This window comes from Elephantulus edwardii, unplaced genomic scaffold, assembly GCF_000299155.1.
Source record: "Elephantulus edwardii isolate Elephantulus edwardi_28Jun2011 unplaced genomic scaffold, EleEdw1.0 scaffold00011, whole genome shotgun sequence".
Taxonomy (NCBI): Eukaryota; Metazoa; Chordata; class Mammalia; order Macroscelidea; family Macroscelididae; genus Elephantulus; species Elephantulus edwardii.
In genome coordinates, this window is record NW_006399761.1 from 20,634,982 (window position 1) to 20,654,379 (window position 19,398).

The 19,398-nt window shown below is 43.3% G+C and overlaps 1 protein-coding gene across 1 annotated transcript in view; it reads right to left on the reverse strand.

The window, feature by feature from the left end:
• Positions 1–15,909, reverse strand: part of PUS10 (pseudouridylate synthase 10) — an 81,702-nt gene extending 65,793 nt beyond the window's left edge. The window contains exons 1-3 of the mRNA XM_006880944.1: positions 15,784–15,909; positions 12,990–13,238; positions 10,677–10,763 (exon numbers count right to left, since the gene is read on the reverse strand). Coding sequence (XP_006881006.1) covers positions 10,677–10,763; positions 12,990–13,238; positions 15,784–15,909 — 462 coding nt within the window. The remainder of the gene's footprint in view (positions 1–10,676; positions 10,764–12,989; positions 13,239–15,783) is intronic.
• Positions 15,910–19,398: the final 3,489 nt, after the last annotated feature.

Genomic DNA, 19,398 nt, shown 5'->3' on the forward strand with positions numbered 1-19,398 from the left:
TCACCTATTTTGAATAATATTGCATGAGTTCCTTGTTTATCAAAGCTGTCTGCTTTTAAGACAATCTCCCAAAGGGAATCTGGACACAGAACTCCAGGCATGGCCAACACTGAAAGAAGCTTGCCCTCTTTCCTCATTCCAGATACTGCCCTATGCTCAGAAACTCATTAACCAGCCCCTCCAGGGAATGGCTACTCGGTTTCAAAAGCACCCAACCGTCCTCACACTCTGCTCGTGTTTCCTGCCCCTTCCAGGAAACTTTACTGAGAAAACAACAACAATGGGTTAAGTAACTTGCTTAATTCCAGTCATGCCCTGGCAGTCTTGGTAGTCCTTACGTCAAGGAAATGATGTGGTCATGACTGATTCCGAGCAAACCTGTTCAACGTGTTGACAATCAAATATCCTTCATTCTCAATGCTGACAATCCACTCCCTGTCTTCTTCTGGGTCAGAAACTTGCCAGGATTTGAGTGTCAAGCTCACCAGGTGAAAGTTAACAGAACCAACCTCTATCACCTTTGAAAGGCCGGAACGGCTCACGTCTGACTCCAGGCATTTGCTAATCTGCTATCTTTTATAAGCTCTTAGACAGCTGTAAGTTCTTTTCTGAACCTACCTTGGATGGTAATTCATCCAGGTCCAAAGACTTGCCCCCATCAGAAAAGCTCTCCCATGCTCTGCTTTCTCAGGTTGAAGATCAAGTTCCTTGACAAGCACAGAGGCAAAATAGCTTTCCCTGCCTTCTGCTTCCAGTGTCATCCACAGCCACATAACATCAACGCCAGACAGCGGGTCCAGTGCCTTGGCGTTTTCTTCTTTCAGTACCCATTTCCCTTTGTCATTCTTCTATTTGATCTAAACTTCCTGCTTCTATTTGCATTAATTAGACTCCACTTTTACTGTATTTCTTTTGAAAGAGATCTCAAGCTAAAAGAGCAAACTCTTTTCCTAGAGTAGTGGTTCTCATGCTTTCATACTCATCATAGGGTGTCCCTTCTGGGTCCCATCCTGAGAGGTCAGCGTAGGACTCACGGGTTTTCATTTCTAATAGGATCACAGGTGGTACTGATGCTCACTTCGAGAACCATCGTCCCAAGCGATGACTGGGGAACTCGTCCAGTCATCAGTCATCCAGTGAAAAGCTGACATGCTGATAAAAGCATCGCTCATGCATCTCTCATAGGGAGTGAGAAGGGGCATAGTTACAGTATATCCTAGACTTTAAGTTGGTGGATTTCAAACAGCCAAAGAAAACGTAGTCATTATTCCACGGCAGAAGAATGCATTGGGAAGATAATGTAAAAGGGTTGGGAAGTTCCGAGAAAAACCACAATTTGGACTTTAACCCAAAACAAATGATTCCAACCAATAAAAGAAAGTTTAAAGGTAAAATATATATACATTCCAATGACGAAGAAAAGGGATCTCTCTCTTTCTCTGTCCCCACCCTGCATCTTTATCTGCAGCTTTCAATATGGACTGAAGTTCAACATCAAGAAAACAAAGATTCTCAGGGAACTCTGGTGGCCTAGTGGCAAGAAGCTGCATTGCAATCCTAGAGATATGCTGTTCAAATCCACCAGATGCTTTGCTGGAGAAGGAGGGGCAATCTCCTCCTGTACCAGTCAGATCCAATTTGACGGTACACACACAAAATATAATATTTTTTTTAAAAAAAGAAAACAAAGATTCTCACCACTGCGCCAACTGGCAGCATCAGTATGGATGGTGAAAAGATTGAGATAGTTAACAGTTTTTGTTTACTTGGCTCCACAATCAACACTCTTGGTAATAGCAGCCCGGAAATCAAGAGATGAATTGCATTGGGAACGTCAGCTGTGAGGGACCTCTCAAGAGTACTTAAGAGCAATGACATCAGGCTGGGGACTAAAGTGCACCTGATCCGGGCCATAGTCTTTTTAATTGCGTGTTATGCGTCAGAGAGCTGGACAGTGACTAACAATGATAGAAAGAGAATTGATGCCTTTAAGCTGTGGTGCTGGAGAAGAATGTTGAATATACCATGGACTGCTAGGAGAACAAACGGGTTTGTCCTGAAGAGGGTGAAGTCGGGTTGCTCCTTGGAGTCAAGGATTCTGAAGCTTCGTCTGACATATTTAGCACATGTTGCAAGGAGGGACTGGTCCTTGGAGAGGAGCATCATGTTTGGGAGGGTGGAGGGACAGCATAAAAGAGGAAGACCCTTGATGAGATGGATCGATTCAGTGATTGGGGTAGTGGGAGTAGGTGTGTCAGAGACAGTGAGGTTGGCACAGGATAGAGCAGGGTTTGGGGCTCTTGTACATAGGATCGCTATGAGTCACAAGCAACTCGATGGTACATAATAACATCAACAACATACTATAATTAACATTTTATTCCGGAAAATTTCAAAAGTACTAAGAGTGGCCTGGTGAACCCCTGCGCTACTCAGCTCCAGCAATTACTAACTTCCTCCCTCAACTCCCTGGCCCTTCCCATGGCCAGGTGGGGTGAGCATCCTTCCTCCCTGCACTCACCCCAGATTCCGCTCTCCATCTCTTCTGTGGAATATCGCAAGATGCATCCTTCCATTCAGGATCTCAGCCTTCAATGCAGGTGTAGTGTTTCCCAACATGTCACACTACCACATTTCCCCTTTTAAGAAGTCTGAGTCTTGCAAAACGACTTGGGCTTCCACGGTCATATCCGAATGATTAAGCCTCATCCCGGAAAGTCAGCCTGCTGGTCATGAGAGAATTATGATTCTCACTTATAATGTCAAACTCATTTTATCACCCAAAGTGGCTTTGTTGTTATGTGAGCCTCTAAATGGTGTTTTTAAGCAGCATAGGAACACTGGTGGCCTAGTGGTAAGAAGATGCCCTGCAATCCCAAAGGCACCAAGTTCATATCCACCGGCTTCTCTGTGGGAGGATAGGCAATCTCCTTCTGTTTGAAAACCCGCTGGGGGGGTCAGCTATGAATCAGTTCTGACTCGGTGACACACAACAACAAACAGCGTGTCTAGGGAGCTCTGGTGGCCTGGTGGGTAAGCAGCTGCCCTGCGAAACCAAAGGCAGCTGGTTCAAATCCACAACTGATCTGAGGACAATGGGCAATCGCCTCCCAGGGCATTTACAGCCTCTGAAAACCCTGTGGAAGGTCAGCTGTGAGTTGGTTCTGGCTCCACAGCACACAACAACAAGAAGCAACATGCCTGGTTCGATTCTGTACTCTTGTCTTTTATAAATGGATGGATACGGCCACTACTTATTCTGTTCACCACGTCTCACTTGCTGACAGGACTTCATCCGTTAAACAGCATATGTGGGGGGTTTTTTCCTCTCTCTTTAGGAGTCTTCAGTTTAAAGCTGTTCTAAACAGATCAGTTAGTTCCTAAGAAATCACACTGGGCATCGAGCCTCCATCTCGCCCCCCCCAGCGTCTCACTGAGTTTGGAGAAAGTGATGCTCACACTTGGCCTTGATCGCCACTGAGTCAGCCTGATTCCCAATGATCTGCACACAACAGGCGTGATGCCGCCCCCACACTGGCCACAGGTCAGACCGCTGTGATCCACAGGGCTTTCACCAGGTGATCTGAAGAGATGAGTCTGTCTTAGTCTGGAAGTTCTGCTGAAATGGGTTCAACATCACAGCCACAAGCCAGCCTCCACTGAAGATGAGAGACACTGTGTCTGGGGTGCCCCGGCCTTAACTTGGGTCTCCAGCCAAGAAGGTAACAATTCAATCACTGAATCACTGTTTCATCGTATTAACCACTCGAGCTCCCAGCTTTCCATTGTGAGTTTCAAATGAGTGCTTTTGTAATATATGTTACCTGTTTAATCATATCCATCTCCCCAAAACATATGCTGAAATCCTAACCTCTGGTACCTCTGGTGAGTGTGAACTTGTTTGGAAATGTTGTTATGTGCCATCACGTTGCCTATGACTTGCAGCACTCTGACCCCTGCACCGTCCACACCATCTCTGATGTGCCCGAGCCCATTTCTGCCATCACTGTGCCAATCCATCTTATTTGGGGTGTTGGGGGTTCTTCCTCTCTTTCTCTGACCCTCCACCTTTCCCAGAATGGTGTCTTTTTACAAAGACTGACCTCTCCTGACAAAGTTAGTGCGATGGAGTTTCACCAGGAGTCTCTGAAGATGTTAGTAGTGAAATTATCATGAGGTGACACTTGAGTCAGTCTTAGTTGAACCTGAGTGATGTCCTTAGAAAAAAGAGACCCGGACAGAGATGGAGAGAAGATGGTCAGGTGAAGGTGCGGACAAAGATCTGCAGCCACGTGTCTACACATCAAGGACCATCAGAAATTGCTGGTAGATGGACACGTAAAATTGGCCCTCCACCCTGCGCACAGCCCACATCCTCTGGAACCGTGAGACACTAAGTATCTGTTCTTATAGCCCGCTCAGCCTGTGGTATTTTGCTACGGCAGCCCTAGGAAATGAATACAAGAAATAAAAACACTATGGCTAGCCAGAGAGGTATTAGCAAGAGCAGGAAAATGGATGAGTTAATAAAAATTTTACAGTTTTGTGTGTGTTTTTTTAAAATCCTTTATTTGAGGTCATTTCTATACTCAGTTCTTTTTAAAATGGGGATGTAATAAATACTGCCATCCTGATAAAATATGATTTGCTTTCAAGTCAACAGAGCCGTAAACATAATTTTCTTGGCCGACATGAGAAAATTCTTAGCCACCAAAGTTTTATTTCTTTTTTAGAGCCTTATTTTCATCATAATATAGTAAATCACTCCAATTGACTCAATCACATATTTCACTCTGCATTTTGAATAACTCTGAATTATGAACACCTCCCTCTCTTTCTCTCATTGCTGTCAAGTGGGTCTGGCTCATAGCTGACCCTCCAGTGGTTTTTGAGGACCGTGAATTGCACGGGAGACAGCCCACCTTTTTCCTGCAGAACCACTGGTGGATTCAAACCATCAAGAAGGGTTAGCATCGTAACGCTGTACAGACTCGACCACCAGCGCTGCAGCATGACTGAATCCGTATATACGGACGTGTGTTCTACGCACGGCAAAAGAAGTTCTAAGTTAAAGATATTTCAGGATCTGAAAGTCAAAAGGTAAAGAAAACAATGTAGAAGCCACCAAATTTATATTTAAAAGCCAAGAATATTCTGAAGAAATGTGTAATTGCCCTTAATTAGGGCACGGAACAAATAAGACAGAGTATGAAAAGCGCTTTCTATCCCGTCTAGCCCACCATTGCTAGGTGTGCAGACGCCAGCAGCAAGTCACCTGGCCTTTGTGTTCTGTTCCTTCAACACCTGAGGCTCGTGAAGGGCACTGACAAGACCGAAGGAAATCACACAAGGCTTGGTACTGTTGTTTTTGTTTTTCTTGTTGCGACTGTCGAGTCGGATCCCACAGGCACAGGAGGAGATTGCCCCTCCATCTCCAGCAGAGCATCTGGTGGATTCGAACTGGACTTGGTACTTTTAAGCTGCTCAGAGCATGGGAAGAGCTCTCATCCTCGAGGCTCAAAAGGAACTTTCTGGATGGTGACCTTCCCCACAACGAGGTTGTTGTTGTTTTGTACCATCGAGTTGGAATCAACCCATAGCTGACCCTCCACGTGGGTTTTCAGAGGCTGTAACTCACATGGGAGAAGATAGCCCATCTTCCTCCTGCAGAGGAGCTGGTGGATTCGAACTTCGAACCTTTGTGTTGGCAGTGCAGTTCCTTAGCACCAAGCCACCGAAGCTCTCTTAAAAAGGTGTTGTTTCCCCTTTTGGTAAACGGAAGCACCAGGTTAAGCTCCTTTCAGATCTCACCTCACGGGTCTCTCTTCCTTTCTGTCTTTTCTGGTTGTATTAAATCTGTAGATGTAAATATGGTGGACTCACTGAATTCTGTAAATCACTCTAGTAAATTAGCCAACCCACAAGAGCAGTGAGAACCATCAGGGGCTGGAGTCTGCCTACTGCGCCATCCGAAAGAAGCTGCCCTCCAAATCGGGAGCTCTGCACCAGCTCCAGGTCGGGTCAGAGTGTGTGTCAGGTCGGAGGCTGGAGACAAGAACGGAGGAGTGGGACAGTGATGACGCGGATTCCAACATCTCCACTCCAAAAAGTGAGAAAGGATGGCAAGAAAAGAAAGTCACAAAGCATAATAATAATCCTAGCCATAATCATAACGACAATCACAATACAAGCCCTAATTATCCAAAGACCTCCGGGTTGTGAAAATAGTATGGTATAATCTGGATTATGAAAATACACAGAGAAAAGATTGAAGCAGTCAACAATTTTACTTGGATCCACAGGCAACACCCATGAAAGCAGCAGTCAAGATTCAAAAGGCGTGCTGCACTGGGAAAATCTGCTCTCAAGAATTTGCTAAAGAGCAAGGATATCACTTTAAAGACTAAGGTGCCCTTGACCCAAGCCAGAGTATTTTCAGTTACTCCCTATATATCTGAAAGTCAGACAATGGACTATGGATGACAGAATAAGAATTGATGCCTTTGAAATGTGGTCTTGGCGAAGAGTACTGAATATCCTATGAACTGCCCTGAGAACGACCAAACAAGAATGTCTAGGAGGAAGTCGAGCCAGGGTGGTCCTTAAAGGCAAAGATGGTGAAACTACATCTTACATACTCTGGGCATGCTGCTAGGAGAGGCAGGTCTTTGGAAAAAGGCATCATGCGGAAAAAGGAGGAGGGTCAGAGAAAATAGCAAAAGACCCTCAAGCAGAAGGACGGACACAGTGCCTGGACCTTGTCGGAGGCTATGAGGATGGCACAGGACAGGGCACGGTTCAGATTTGTTCATAGTGTTGCTATGAGTTACAGTCAATTTGATGGCATCTAACAACGGAAAAGTAAGCATGATGTTGCCTATTGGTCTAGCAGTGAGACGGTTTGGTTTTTTTTTCCCCCCTCTCAATCCTGGAGGCATAATCCACATTTAAGGCATATGTGACCTATATTTAAGTCTTTGACTTTCTGCTTCTAAATCTTCTGCAGTAAGTGTGTCAGTGTTCTTCACTTTTTGCAGGCAGGGCTGTGTTGTGTGAGCAACGAGGTTGCTGATAAGTCTTCCTCCCCTCCTTGCTGTTGTGTTGTGTGTTGTTGAGGACCCTGAGACTCATGCACAGCACCTTTGCACCCTGCCCTGTCCTGTCTCCTACACACCAACTGTGCTGACTCCAAAAAAGTAACAAAGCAATTTTTAAAAGTAACAAGACTTTGTGTTTTGGTTTGTGTTTTTGTGTTTCACGCTTTTCTTCACGACACTATGTTTCATACAATCCTTCAACTACATTGTGTTTTAGTAAATGAATGGCCATTGGACTATGCCCACCATTACTAACAATAATACTTCATGGAAGCTCTGCTCTTTATTTCCTAAGGTACAAAAATAAGTGTAACAATAAATGAATTTTTTTAAAAAGTTTAAAATATTTTAAAAAACTAAAAGTAACAAGACTTAATAATAATAAAAAAATCACAATATGAACCATAATTTTCCAGAGAAATATTGGCTGTGAAAATAGTAACTTTTGTCGTGTGCCATGAAGTTGAATCGAGTCACAGTGACCTTAGAAGACTGTAAGTTTCATTGGCAGGATCACTGTTTTTAGGAAATGAATGGGTGAGATTCGAGAATTGATTACTATAAAGGAAAAGGATGAGACAGTTGATAACATAGTAAATTGTAGAATTATATCAAGTCTCCAGTAAATGAAATCATTACATATTTCTCCTAGTTGCACTGTTAGTATTTAACAGCTCTGTTAAAAGTAGTCAGTTAAAAAAAGCAAATAAACTTCAAGTAGAATAAATGTGTTTTTAAGAAGACAGCTTTCATTTCTAACATGAATTATTAACACCCCACACGTGGTCAGTTAACACTGACTTGTTGAGACGAGGTTCCAGAGGGCCAACTCTGGCTAACAGCACACCTCCTACACTCAAAGGCCCACAGCCTTGCCCCACCGGCCCACCCTCACGAGCTCTGCCGTGGGCAACCCCCTGCTGCAGTCTTCTCATCACTCCATCTTACCGAGCGTCTCTGCCTACTTCACTGACCCTCTATTTTCCCAAGCACAGTCCTTTTGGAAGGACTTGCCCCTTCCTGATAACGGGCGCCAATACTGTGGGACGAGGTCTCACCAGTCCTCACTCCACGGACCACCACGGCTGCAGTTCTCCCCGCAGAGCCGGGTTTGTTCTTCTGGAAGCCCATAAAATAAAGAATAAATCAATATCGCCAAAATCATCCCATAAGGGAGAAGAATGGACAGGACCAATTTTAGTGTAGAAAGAGACACTGTGAGAGGATTGGATTGGCGGTGAGTAAAACACAGGACCAACAGTAAGAAGGTAACCCTTCTTATTCCTGTCTTTGTCACTCAAACCAGTGCAGCTTTTTAGCTGTTGGAAGTATTTGTTTCTCTCTACCAAACCGAAGCCCAGAGGCTGCCCTGCCACTGAGAAATGCCTGGGTGACTGACTAGAAAACGGCTCTAAGAGTTTCTGCCGCTCACGGGATCATCGTCCGCATCCCCTGCACAATGTTATCGCCCACGCATCTTGTCAGCAGTGCAGATACTAGTCATTCCACCCTGCTCACTCGGCGGTTCCATACCAGTCAGGTTATCTTCACCAAGCTTAGCTCACTCCTCAGCGCCTGTAGGGCTAATAAACATGCTTTCTCTGAGAGAGTGATGGGATAAAACAGAAGGTGCCAGTGGTGCCTCGGGATCCTTGCGGGGAAAACTTTACTGGTGTCAGAGAGAAATGAAGATATTTAGCATCCACTGCTGTAATTTGAGATGACCTAGATCATCCTCGCTGTACTTCACTTCAGTGTACACTGAGGTAGTTTTACGTCTTCATTTCCGTTTTGATATATGTTGTGACAGTAATGATTGCCAGTCCTCTGTGAAATTCAGGAAAAACAATGCACTGAGGTTGCAAACCTCAACTTCCAAAAAACCACGAGTCTATCCCTTTTCTTTTCTTACTGATAAGGGAAAGGATTATCTTGTTCATATTTTACTCCAAGGCTTAAGAAAGTTCATCGTAACTGATATGACACTATCCTGGAACCATTCTAAAATGTACCTAGTGGTCTCAAAAGATCTCTAGAGTCCTGGCCAACTCTCTTTTGACCAACAGACCTTGCAAACAGCAAATGTTTGGTAAAAATTGGTTATTGAAAAAAAAAAATCTGCTACCTTTGAAGAGATGGTCGTCCCGTGATGAATAAACTAACTCAAACATCCTCTGCTCATTTTCACTCAGCAAGTATTTATCAAACATCTAAAAAGTAATTTTCAATCATTCAATTGTTGTTGTGGTTGTTGTTATGTGCCGTCGAGTCGCCTGCGACTCATAGCGACCCTATGTACAACAGCCCTAAACTCCGCTCTGTCCTGTGCCAATCGCACTGTCTCTGACACTCCCATCCCAATTATCCCAGTCACTGAATCAATCCACCTCATAGAGGGCTTTCCCCTCCTGCACTGTCCCTCCACCCTCCCAAGCATGATGTCCCTCTCTAAGGACCGGTCTCTCCTCACAACATGTCCAAAGTAAGTTAGACGGAGCCTCAGAATCCTTGCCTCCAAGGAGCCACCCAGTTTAACCCTCTCTAGGACAAATCTGTTTGTTTTCCTAGCAGTCCATGGTATTCTCAATACTCTTCTCCAGCACCACAGCTCAAAGGCATCAATTCTCCTTCTATCCTCCTTGGTCATTGTCCAACTCTCTGATGCATAACAGGTGATTGCGAAGACCATGGCCTGTATCAGACGCACCTTAGTCTCCAGAGAGACACCACTGCTCTTCAGCACTTTGGAGAGGTCCCTAACAGCAGACTTTCCCATGGCAATGCGCCTTTTAATTTCCTGGCTGCTGGTGCCAAGACTGTTGACTACGGAGCCAAGCAAACTAAAGCTGTGTACAATCTCAATCTCTTCACCATCCATCCTGATGCTGCCAATTGGTCCAGTGGTGAGAATCTTTGTCTTCTTGACATTGAGCCTCAATCCATATTGTAGGCTGCAGTCCTTGACACTCTGCAGCAGGCACTTCAGGTCCTCCTCAGTTTCAGCAAGCAGGGTTGTGTCATCCGCATAACGCAGATTGTTGATAATTAGAAGATTTCAAAAGGCAGCACGGGATGACAAAGCAAAATATTACAATGAAATGTGCAAGAAGTTGGAGTCGGAAAATCAAAAGGGCCGAACTCGCTCAGCATATCTTAAGCTCAAGGAACTGAAGAACAAATTCAAACCTCGAGTTGCTATAATCAAGGATGCTTTCGGCAGAACGTTAAATGATCCCGGAAGTATTAAAAGAAGATGGAAGGAATATACTGAGTCACTGTATCGAAAAGAATTGGAAGACACAGAAGAATTTCATGAAACAACATATGAGCAAGAGCCTATGGTGATGAAAGAAGAAGTTCAGGCTGCTTTGAAGGACATGGCAAAAAATAAGGCTCCAGGAATAGATGGTACAGCAATTGACATATTTCAGTTAACAGATTGGTGGTTGATTATCATTCAATTAGCATACAAAATATTAAACAGTGACAATATGAGAAAGAACACTGCTTTTCTGTTGGTTTTCTGAGAGATTCCCAGTGTGCATTTCACACAGAGCTTACGCATGCCAATGACCTTACCTCTCTCACAGACAGCTGAGGCGGGAAGGAGACGGAAAACACCAGGCTGGTGAATTCAAACCCAGAGGCCTCCACTTTTTGGCACACCTGAAAAACATGACATTATGTAAATAACCAAGAATTGTGGAAAGCGTTGATCTTTATAACACGAATCTTAGGTCCAAATGATATTGCAGAATACGTGAATTTCCACATTTAAAAACAGAACTCTCACAAACCTCTCGAAATTAATTATTAACTATGACTCTAACCACTGCTATCACGAGGAACCTGAGAAGCCTTCAGCCGAATGATGAAATAACTTTCTATTACGTTACCTTGTAATTTGCAAATGTTTAAACTTCAATATTTAAATTGAAAACGTTTTTTAAGTAAATGAAAGCCAAAATATGGCGCTCTTGACATCTGGGAACAAAAGGTAATTCCACATCTAATCACTCATTCACGTCCTACATGCCTAAAATACGTGTCTTTTCCAGACAGGCACAGAAAAGGCGGCATCAGTCAAGAAACCAAACAGACACGTCACACTGGGGAAATCCTGCTGTCGTGGACTCTCCAGAGTGTGAAAGAACAACGTCCGTGGAAAGACTCAGGTGCACCTGATCCAAGCCATGGGCTTTTCAGTTGCTTCCTATGCATCTGATGAAAGGTGGACAGTGAGAAAGAACCAAAGAAGAATCAGTGCCTTTGAATAATGGTCTTGGAGAAGAGAAAAACAATTGTATCTTGGACAAACCAAAACCAGAGTGTTCCTTAAAGGCAAAGGTGGTGAAACTGTGTCTTTGGGCATGCTGTCAAGAGGGGCCTGTCCTTAAAAAAGATATCACGCTGGGGAAAAAGAGAGTCAGAGAAACAGAGGAAGAAGCTCAATCAGACAGAGTGAAACAGCATCTGTAACAGTGAGCTCGTGAAGACTGGAGGTCCTGAGGATGGCGCAGGCGAGGGCAAGGTTCACGCCTGTCGTTGATAAGGCTGTTAAGAGTCACAGTCTACGGCACCTACCAACCAGAGAAATGACCGGACACTCACAGAGAAGAAGGTTCCTCTAACTCCTTAGCCAGGCTAAACACCAAATACAAACCAAAAGGCTCAACGTTTCTTCCACTAAATAGTGCTCATTACTGAAATGCACCGAGAACACACATCACTGATTTTTAGGTATCATGCTGAGAAAAAGGGTGACTTGAGAATAAGGGCTTTTGGTTTTCTTTTAAAACATTAAGAGCATTTTACTGATCTGGTAGTACGCAACAATATAAAATGAATGTCACTGTATCTTTCTGCATAAGAATCCCAGGATTTAAGGTTATCAGGGACCTCTCCAAAGTGCTAAAGAGCAAGGATGTCAGTCTAGAGATTAAAGTGTGCCTGACGCAGGCCACGGCCTTAGCAATTACTGAAAGCTGGACAATGACTAAGGATGACAGAAGAAGAATTGATGCCTTTGAGTTGTGGTGCTGGAGATGAATCTTGAACATACCATGGATTGGCAAAAAATAGGTCTGTCTTGGAGAGGGTGAAATCAAGTTTCTCTTGGAGGCTAGGATTTTGATGCTCCATCTCCCATGCTTTGGGCCTGAGGCCAGGAGGGACTGGTCCTTTGAGAAGGACGTCATGCTTGGAAGGGTGGAGGGATAGTGCAGGAGAGGAAAACCCTGGATGAGATGGATTGGTACAGTAAGAGGGAGGATGGGGTAGATGTGTGGGAGTCAGTGAGACTGGCTCAGGACAGGGCAGGCTTCAGAGCTGCTGTACATCAGGTTGCTATGAGTTGCAGGCAACTCAATGGCACATAACACAACTACATATAACTGTGCGTATAATAAAAAATGATTGTTGTTGTTGTTCTGTGCCGTCGAATCGTTTGCGACTCATAGCGACCCTATGTACAACAGCCCTAAACCCTGCTCTATCCTGCGCCAACCACACTGCCTCTGACACACCCATCCCAATTATCCCAGTCACTGAATCAATCCACCTCATAGAGGGTCTTCCCCTCCTGCGCTGTCCCTCCACGCTCCCAAGCATGATGTCCTTCTCCAAGGACCCGTCCCTCCTGGCAACATGTCCAAAGTATGTTAGACGAAGCCCCAGAATCCTTGCCTCCAAGGAGTAGCTTAGTTTAATCCTCTCCAAGATGAATCTGTTTTCCTGGCAGTCCATGGTACATTCAGTACTCTTCTCCAGCACCACAGCTCAAAAGCATCAACTCTCCTTCTGTCCTCCCTAGTCATTGTCCAACTCTCTGATGCATGACAAGCGATTGCAAAGACCATGGCCTGTTTTTTTTTAATTTTTTTGATTATGTACCTTTTTAATGAAGTCTTTTTCACAGAACTCTTGAAGAATCCCCAGGCAAACATTGCACACAGTTGAGTTCTCGGACGCAACATCTCCACCTCCACTCACAGTGATCTCGCTCTCTCCATTCTGACCCAGATTACCAACTTCATCTTCTGATTCTTGAAGTCGAATTTTCTTGAGAGGTGGATTTGGCACTTCCAGAATTAATGTTTCTTTGTCAGCTTCCAGAAATTTCTGTAGATCACTGAGTAACTCCTGGAAAGGTAATAAAACAAACAGTAATAACCTTCTCTGAGTATGTGCAGGGTCACCAGGTAAAACAAAGCATGAAAACATGAGTGAAAATCTATGTATCTATTACAGAGTTGTACAATTTTGTTTTATATGAGTTTTGAGAGGCCCTGGTGGCTTTGTGGTAAGGAGTTGCACTGTCAGGTCAAAGTTACACAGTTTGAATCCATCAGTTGTTCTGTGAGAGGATGGACAGTCTCCTCCCGTGCTATTTATTGCCGCTGAAAACACATTGTACGTTGGTGCTGACTTAACAGTACATAACAAAACAAGAGAAATTCTGAAAAACACAATTTATCAGCCAGTACTAGCTTTCTCCCAAAATCTGCTTCTGTCAAGTACAGTCTAGATTCTAATTCATAGTGAACTTGTAGAAAAGAGCAGAACTATTTTCAAACCAAGGCTGTGAGGTTTATAAAAGCAAACAGGACCCTTTATTCTCTCAGAGTAGTCGGTGGGTTCATACTGCTGACCTTGTGAATAAGGGACAAGCACTTAACCACTGTACCACATGCTCCTTCCTTTTGCTTTATAGGGAATCTCAAAGATAAATTATTTAACTTAAAATGTGCATAAATTTTCTTAGGTAAAAATAAAGTTGTAAATCTAAGTGTTTATCAGTAGAAATAAACGTAAAGCTAAGCCAGAAAAGCTCTTATGAGGAAAGACATTCATCTGATTTATAGTTCTGTTGTGAAGCAATTTCTTAACTTCAGTAAAAACTCACTTTCGTCCTAATTATTAACATATAGAAATAAAATTGGCATTTCCATTCTTTTTAGATTATTTTGTAATCTCACAATCTCTAAAATCTATTAAGTAAGATGTTTCTATAATGTGAAATCTGAATAGTCAAACAGATGTTGTTGTTGTTATGTACCGTGGAGTCGCTTGTGACTCATAGTGACCCTATGTACAACAGCCCTAAACTCTGCTCTGTCCTGTGCCAACTACACTGTCTCTGACACTCCCATCCCGATTACCCCAGTCACTGAATCAATCCACCTCATAGAGGGTCTTCCCCTCCTGCGCCGTCCCTCCAAGGACAGCATGGTGTCCCTCTCCAAGGACTCAGTCTCTCCTCACAACATGTCCAAAGTATGTTAGATGGAGCCTCAGAATCCTTGCCTCCAAGAAGCCACCCAGTTTAACCCTTTCCAGGATAAATCTAGTCAAACAGATAATGAAAGTAAAAATAATTTCAAGGAGATACAAAATTGACTACAGGAAGCCGCCAGGCTCTGAAGGCAACTTGTTTTAGACCTCTAAATTACATAAATGTGCTCTCACTTTGAAAAGAGTAAGGTGAAGTGTTGGGCTGCGAATCTGAAGGTCAGCAGTTCAAGCCCAGCAGCTGCTCCATGGAAGAGAGTCAACATAGTTGTCTCCCATTAAAATGTAGACTACCAGGAACCTGATGCTGGCTTGTGAGTCAGAACTGACTTGATAACAGTAAGTTTGCTTTGATTTCAGTTTTAAACAAATGAACCAATCTCTAAACAAAATAAAACAGACAAGAGGCCCATAGCCAACCATTCAGACTCAGAGCAACAAATTCTTCATCACAAACAACTTCACTTGCTGCATATGCAGTTTTCAAATCACTCGAGAAGATGTGATCTGAATTACACTGAATTACTGAATCAAAAAGTAAGGTCTTAGGCACCTGAGCCAAATTACTCACAAATTGTTAGGTGTGGTCAAGACTAAAGCTTGTTCGGAAACCAGGGACTGTCTACATTTTATCAGTATTAAGAGCACTGATGATGACGATGGGCATTTCCTCAGAGAGGATTCCAAATGCTTTCATGTCAATTAATTCGTAGATACGAATAGTACTATAAAGAATAGGAAAAGGTCACCTGACTCATAATCTTAAGAATCTGGTTTAAAATCACGCTCCCTCTTAATTGAAGCCCTCGTAGTCATCACACCATCCTGCTGCAATTTACTATCTCTTAAGGAGGACTATTTTGTGGTATTCTGTCCAGATATCGTTTAGGTAAAGATGTACATGAACTTGAAATGCACTGTGGGCTTGTTCCACAAAGGTTCTCCCAAGCCAAACATGAAACGCATTCACTCAATAAGGAATTTTCACTGCTTAGAGTAATTTTGTTTTTGTTAATAACCATTCTCTGTCAGTTGTTATTTTAGTAGTTTTAGGTTATTGCTATTGGTGGGTTGTTTTGGAGTTGGGGTTTTTTCCCCATTTAACAAAGAATTATGATCAGATCCCTATTGATTGAGTCAATTCTGACCTCAGGTGACCCCACAGGGCTGGGTAGAACTGTCCACAGGGTTCCCTAGTCTGTAAGCCTTCATGGAAGCACACTGCCACAAGCAGCGGATGAGAGATTCAAACCATCAACCTATGGATTAGCAGGTGAAGACTTAAAACCACTGCACCACCAGGGCTCCTGATGAATAGACACTTCCCTCAAATGTACAAGTATTTATGTTAAACAAAGAATCTTCTTTAAAAGACAAAGCTAAACAATGAAAATACCTTGTATGGAAGTTTGTAAGGTGCATGACAGTCCACGCCACAGAACCTGAAGATACACCTGGGACAGGTGCCGGTCCTGAGCAGCAACAAGGCAACACCTTTGTTCTCCTCCGTTAGTGGAAACATGCTGAATTCTTAGAACTGCAAAGAGAACCAAAGTAAAGCGAAATGAAACATTTCTGTGTTTCATTTTCATCGACAAATATGTCACCACTATCCATTGTAAAAATGTGTATTTGAGAAAACTATTGCATATTCTCCATATGTTTCTTTCATTATATACATATTCTAAACAAGAATGTGGCTTAGTGGCAAGTGGGGGGAGAATGTTACAGTTGCCTCCAGGACTGACCATTCCCTGAAGAAACCTAATAATATCTGAGGTGACCAGACCAAAGACCAAACCAGACAATGGATCCTGATAGTAAAGCTCTGGGTCTGATTACAAAAGCTCATACTCAAGTTAATTGTTGGTATTGTTATGTGAGTTGTCCACAACTCATAGTGACCCTATATAAATCCTGCTCCATCCTGAGCCAACAGTACTGTCTCTGACACACTTACCCCCATTATGACCTCAGTCACTAAATCCATCCATCTCACCAAGGGTCTTCCTCCCCTGCTCTGTCCCTCTCCAAAGACTGGTCCCGCCCTGCAACATGCCCAAAGTATGCCAGACGAAGCTTCAGAATCCTTGCCTTGGAGGAGCAGCCTGGTCTCACCCTATCTAGGGAAAACCTGTTTGTTCTCTCAGCAGTCCATGGTATACTCAACACTGTTCTCCAGCACCACAGCTCAAAGGCATCAATTCTCCTATCAGCCCTAGTCATTGTGCAGCTTTTTCATGCATAGCATGTAACTGCAAAGACTATGACTTGGATCAGGTGCACCTTGGTCTCCAGACTGACATCATTACTCTTCAATACTTTGGAGAGGTCCCTGACAGGTTAATTAACAGCCCCAAATTCTGAGCAAAACACTATCTTTTCCTAGTCCTCCCTAAAATCCCTTTAAAAAGAAACTACCCTTAAAACAACTAAAATATATCACCTCACCCCAGTAAAAATAGCAATATTTAACAGAAAAGCAGACATCAAATGCTGGCAGGGTTGTGGAGAAACTGGAACACTTACTCACTGTTGCTGGGAGTGTAAAATGGTGCAACCACTATGGAAGGCTGTATGGTGCTTTCTCAAAAAGTTGCAAATAGAGATACCATTTGACCCAGCTGGACTCTGAGGAGAAATGTGGCATCAGGATTGGTGGAAGATCTATCAACAATCTGCGTTATGCAGATGACACAACCCTGCCTGCTGAAACTGAGGAGGAACTGAAGCGCTTGCTGCAGAGGGTCAAGGACTGCAGCCTTCAGTATGGATTGAGGCTCAATGTCAAGAAGACAAAGATTCTCACCACTGGACCAATTGGCAGCATCAGGATGGATGGTGAAGAGATTGAGATTGTTCACAGCTTCAGTTTGCTCGGCTCCACGGTCAACACTCTTGGCACCAGCAGTCAGGAAATCAAGAAACGTATTGTGATGGGAAAGTCTGCTGTTAGGGACCTCTCTAAAGTACTCAAGAGCAACGGTGTCTCTCTGGAGACTAAGGTGTGTCTGATACAGGCCATGGTCTTTGCAATCACTTGTTATGCATCAGAGTTGGACAAGTCATTTTGCCCATTTTTAAAAAAAAATTATTATTATTTTTTGCGTGTGTACCATCAAATCGGATCTGACTACTACAGGAGATTGCCCTTTCTTCTCCAGCAGAGCATCTGGTGGATCTGAACAGCCTATCTCTGGGATTGCAGTGCAGCTTCTTGCCCCTAGGCCACCAGAGCTCTCTCCCTCAAGCCATTTTGACCTTCTCCCCACACAGTCACTTGCCTTCTCAGACCATGCAATAAAGGCCTGTGGTACCAGTTTATTTTCTCTCTCTTGCCCTCAACTCTTTTCTTCTATCTAACAGTAAGGAGTTGCTCTGCCAATCCAAAGATATGTGGTTCAAATCCACCAGTTGCTTGACTTGACGGTACATAACAACAAAACAGACTTGAAGGATGTCTCGAAAATGTCCTTTGTTAAAGGAAGGTAGTTTAACACTCTGGTCCATGATAAAGTGCATCAATGTGACTACGTCAATCAAAAGACAAAAAATATTCAAGAATGGTTACATCCGGGAAAATGGAAAAAGGAGTTATGATTTGCTTTTGATTTTGTAGCACTTAGCATTGTTTGAAAATACAGTAGCTAATTCCTTGAACTTTTCCTATTAGAAAGTAAAAATAAACTTGATAGAAAAAAAAAAGAAAACCAAATCACACCACGGTCAGAACTTGTCTCAGTGGAATGTATCCCCGAGAGCTGCAAAGGTGCGGACCACTTCCAGTGAGTGTCAAGGGAGCCACACTGTCAGATCAAGTGACAGCAAAATGACTGCTTATAAAGTTTTATGCAATGCTGTAGCACAAAGACAATCTTTATCATTTAAAAAAAAATCACGGTACAGACATACCTTGTTACAATGAGCTTTGCAGGTACCGCGTATTTTACAAATGGGAACCAAGAGGCAATCTTGTGGCAATCAAGTCTATGAGCGCCATGTTTCCAATAACAGCGCAAGCACACTTCATGCCTCTGGCTCACATTTTGGTTAATTCTCAACAGTATTTCAAATGTTTTCATAAATGCCATTGCACACTTGGTGGGCTACCGTATAATGTACAAATGAATTTTATACCCACTAGAGAACAAACAAAACTAATTGGCGTGGTTCAATCTTTGTGAGACCGGCTTTACTGCAGTGCAGTGGTCTGGAAGTAAACTTGGAATCTTTGAGAGGTATGCCTTTATTGTAAGAAAAAAGTCAGCAGTTAAAGCCCATCTTTGATTGCACTGGCATCTCACAGACACTCCATCTACCTCATTCATTACCTTTTTTCCTCTTCCTCAGGATTTTACTTAAGTCCGAATTAATTTTTTTTAATTGTAATAAGATATATACTTTTATTCTTAGAATTCCGCATTTTTTTTAAATAAAATTTTCCTTTTATACTGGTTTACTTACAAAGTTCGTACACATTGTTTTTCACATTGGATCTTTCCCACTTCCTTTACCCACCCCCCTCTCCACCCATCAAATTGTGCGACCCCATTTCTTCACCTGTCCTCACCCCTAAGCTCCCGGCCCTCCCCCACTTGGACCCCCATTTCTTCACCTGTCCTCACCCCTAAGCTCCCGGCCCTCCCCCACTTGGACCCTCACACAAGTTTTACTAGTTATCTATTTCTACAATAATGGTCTTATATAATATTTGTCCTTATGGGACAGAGTTAGTTCACTTAGCATAATATTCTCCAGTCCCTTCCAAGTTAGGTAGTTATTTTCAAAATCATTGCTCTTACATGCTCCATAGTATTTCTTTTTTTTTTAATATTTTTTTTAATTGGGAAAAACATATTGGAGGTACAAGGAGGTGAGGGTTGGGGGTAGAAGGGTGAGGATGGGCCAGGATGCAGTTGCAGAGCTGCACAGTTTGGTCGGTGGGGAGAGCAGGTGAAGGAAATGATGAGGGTCCAGTGGGGACCAGATGCTACAGAGGAATGACAAGCAT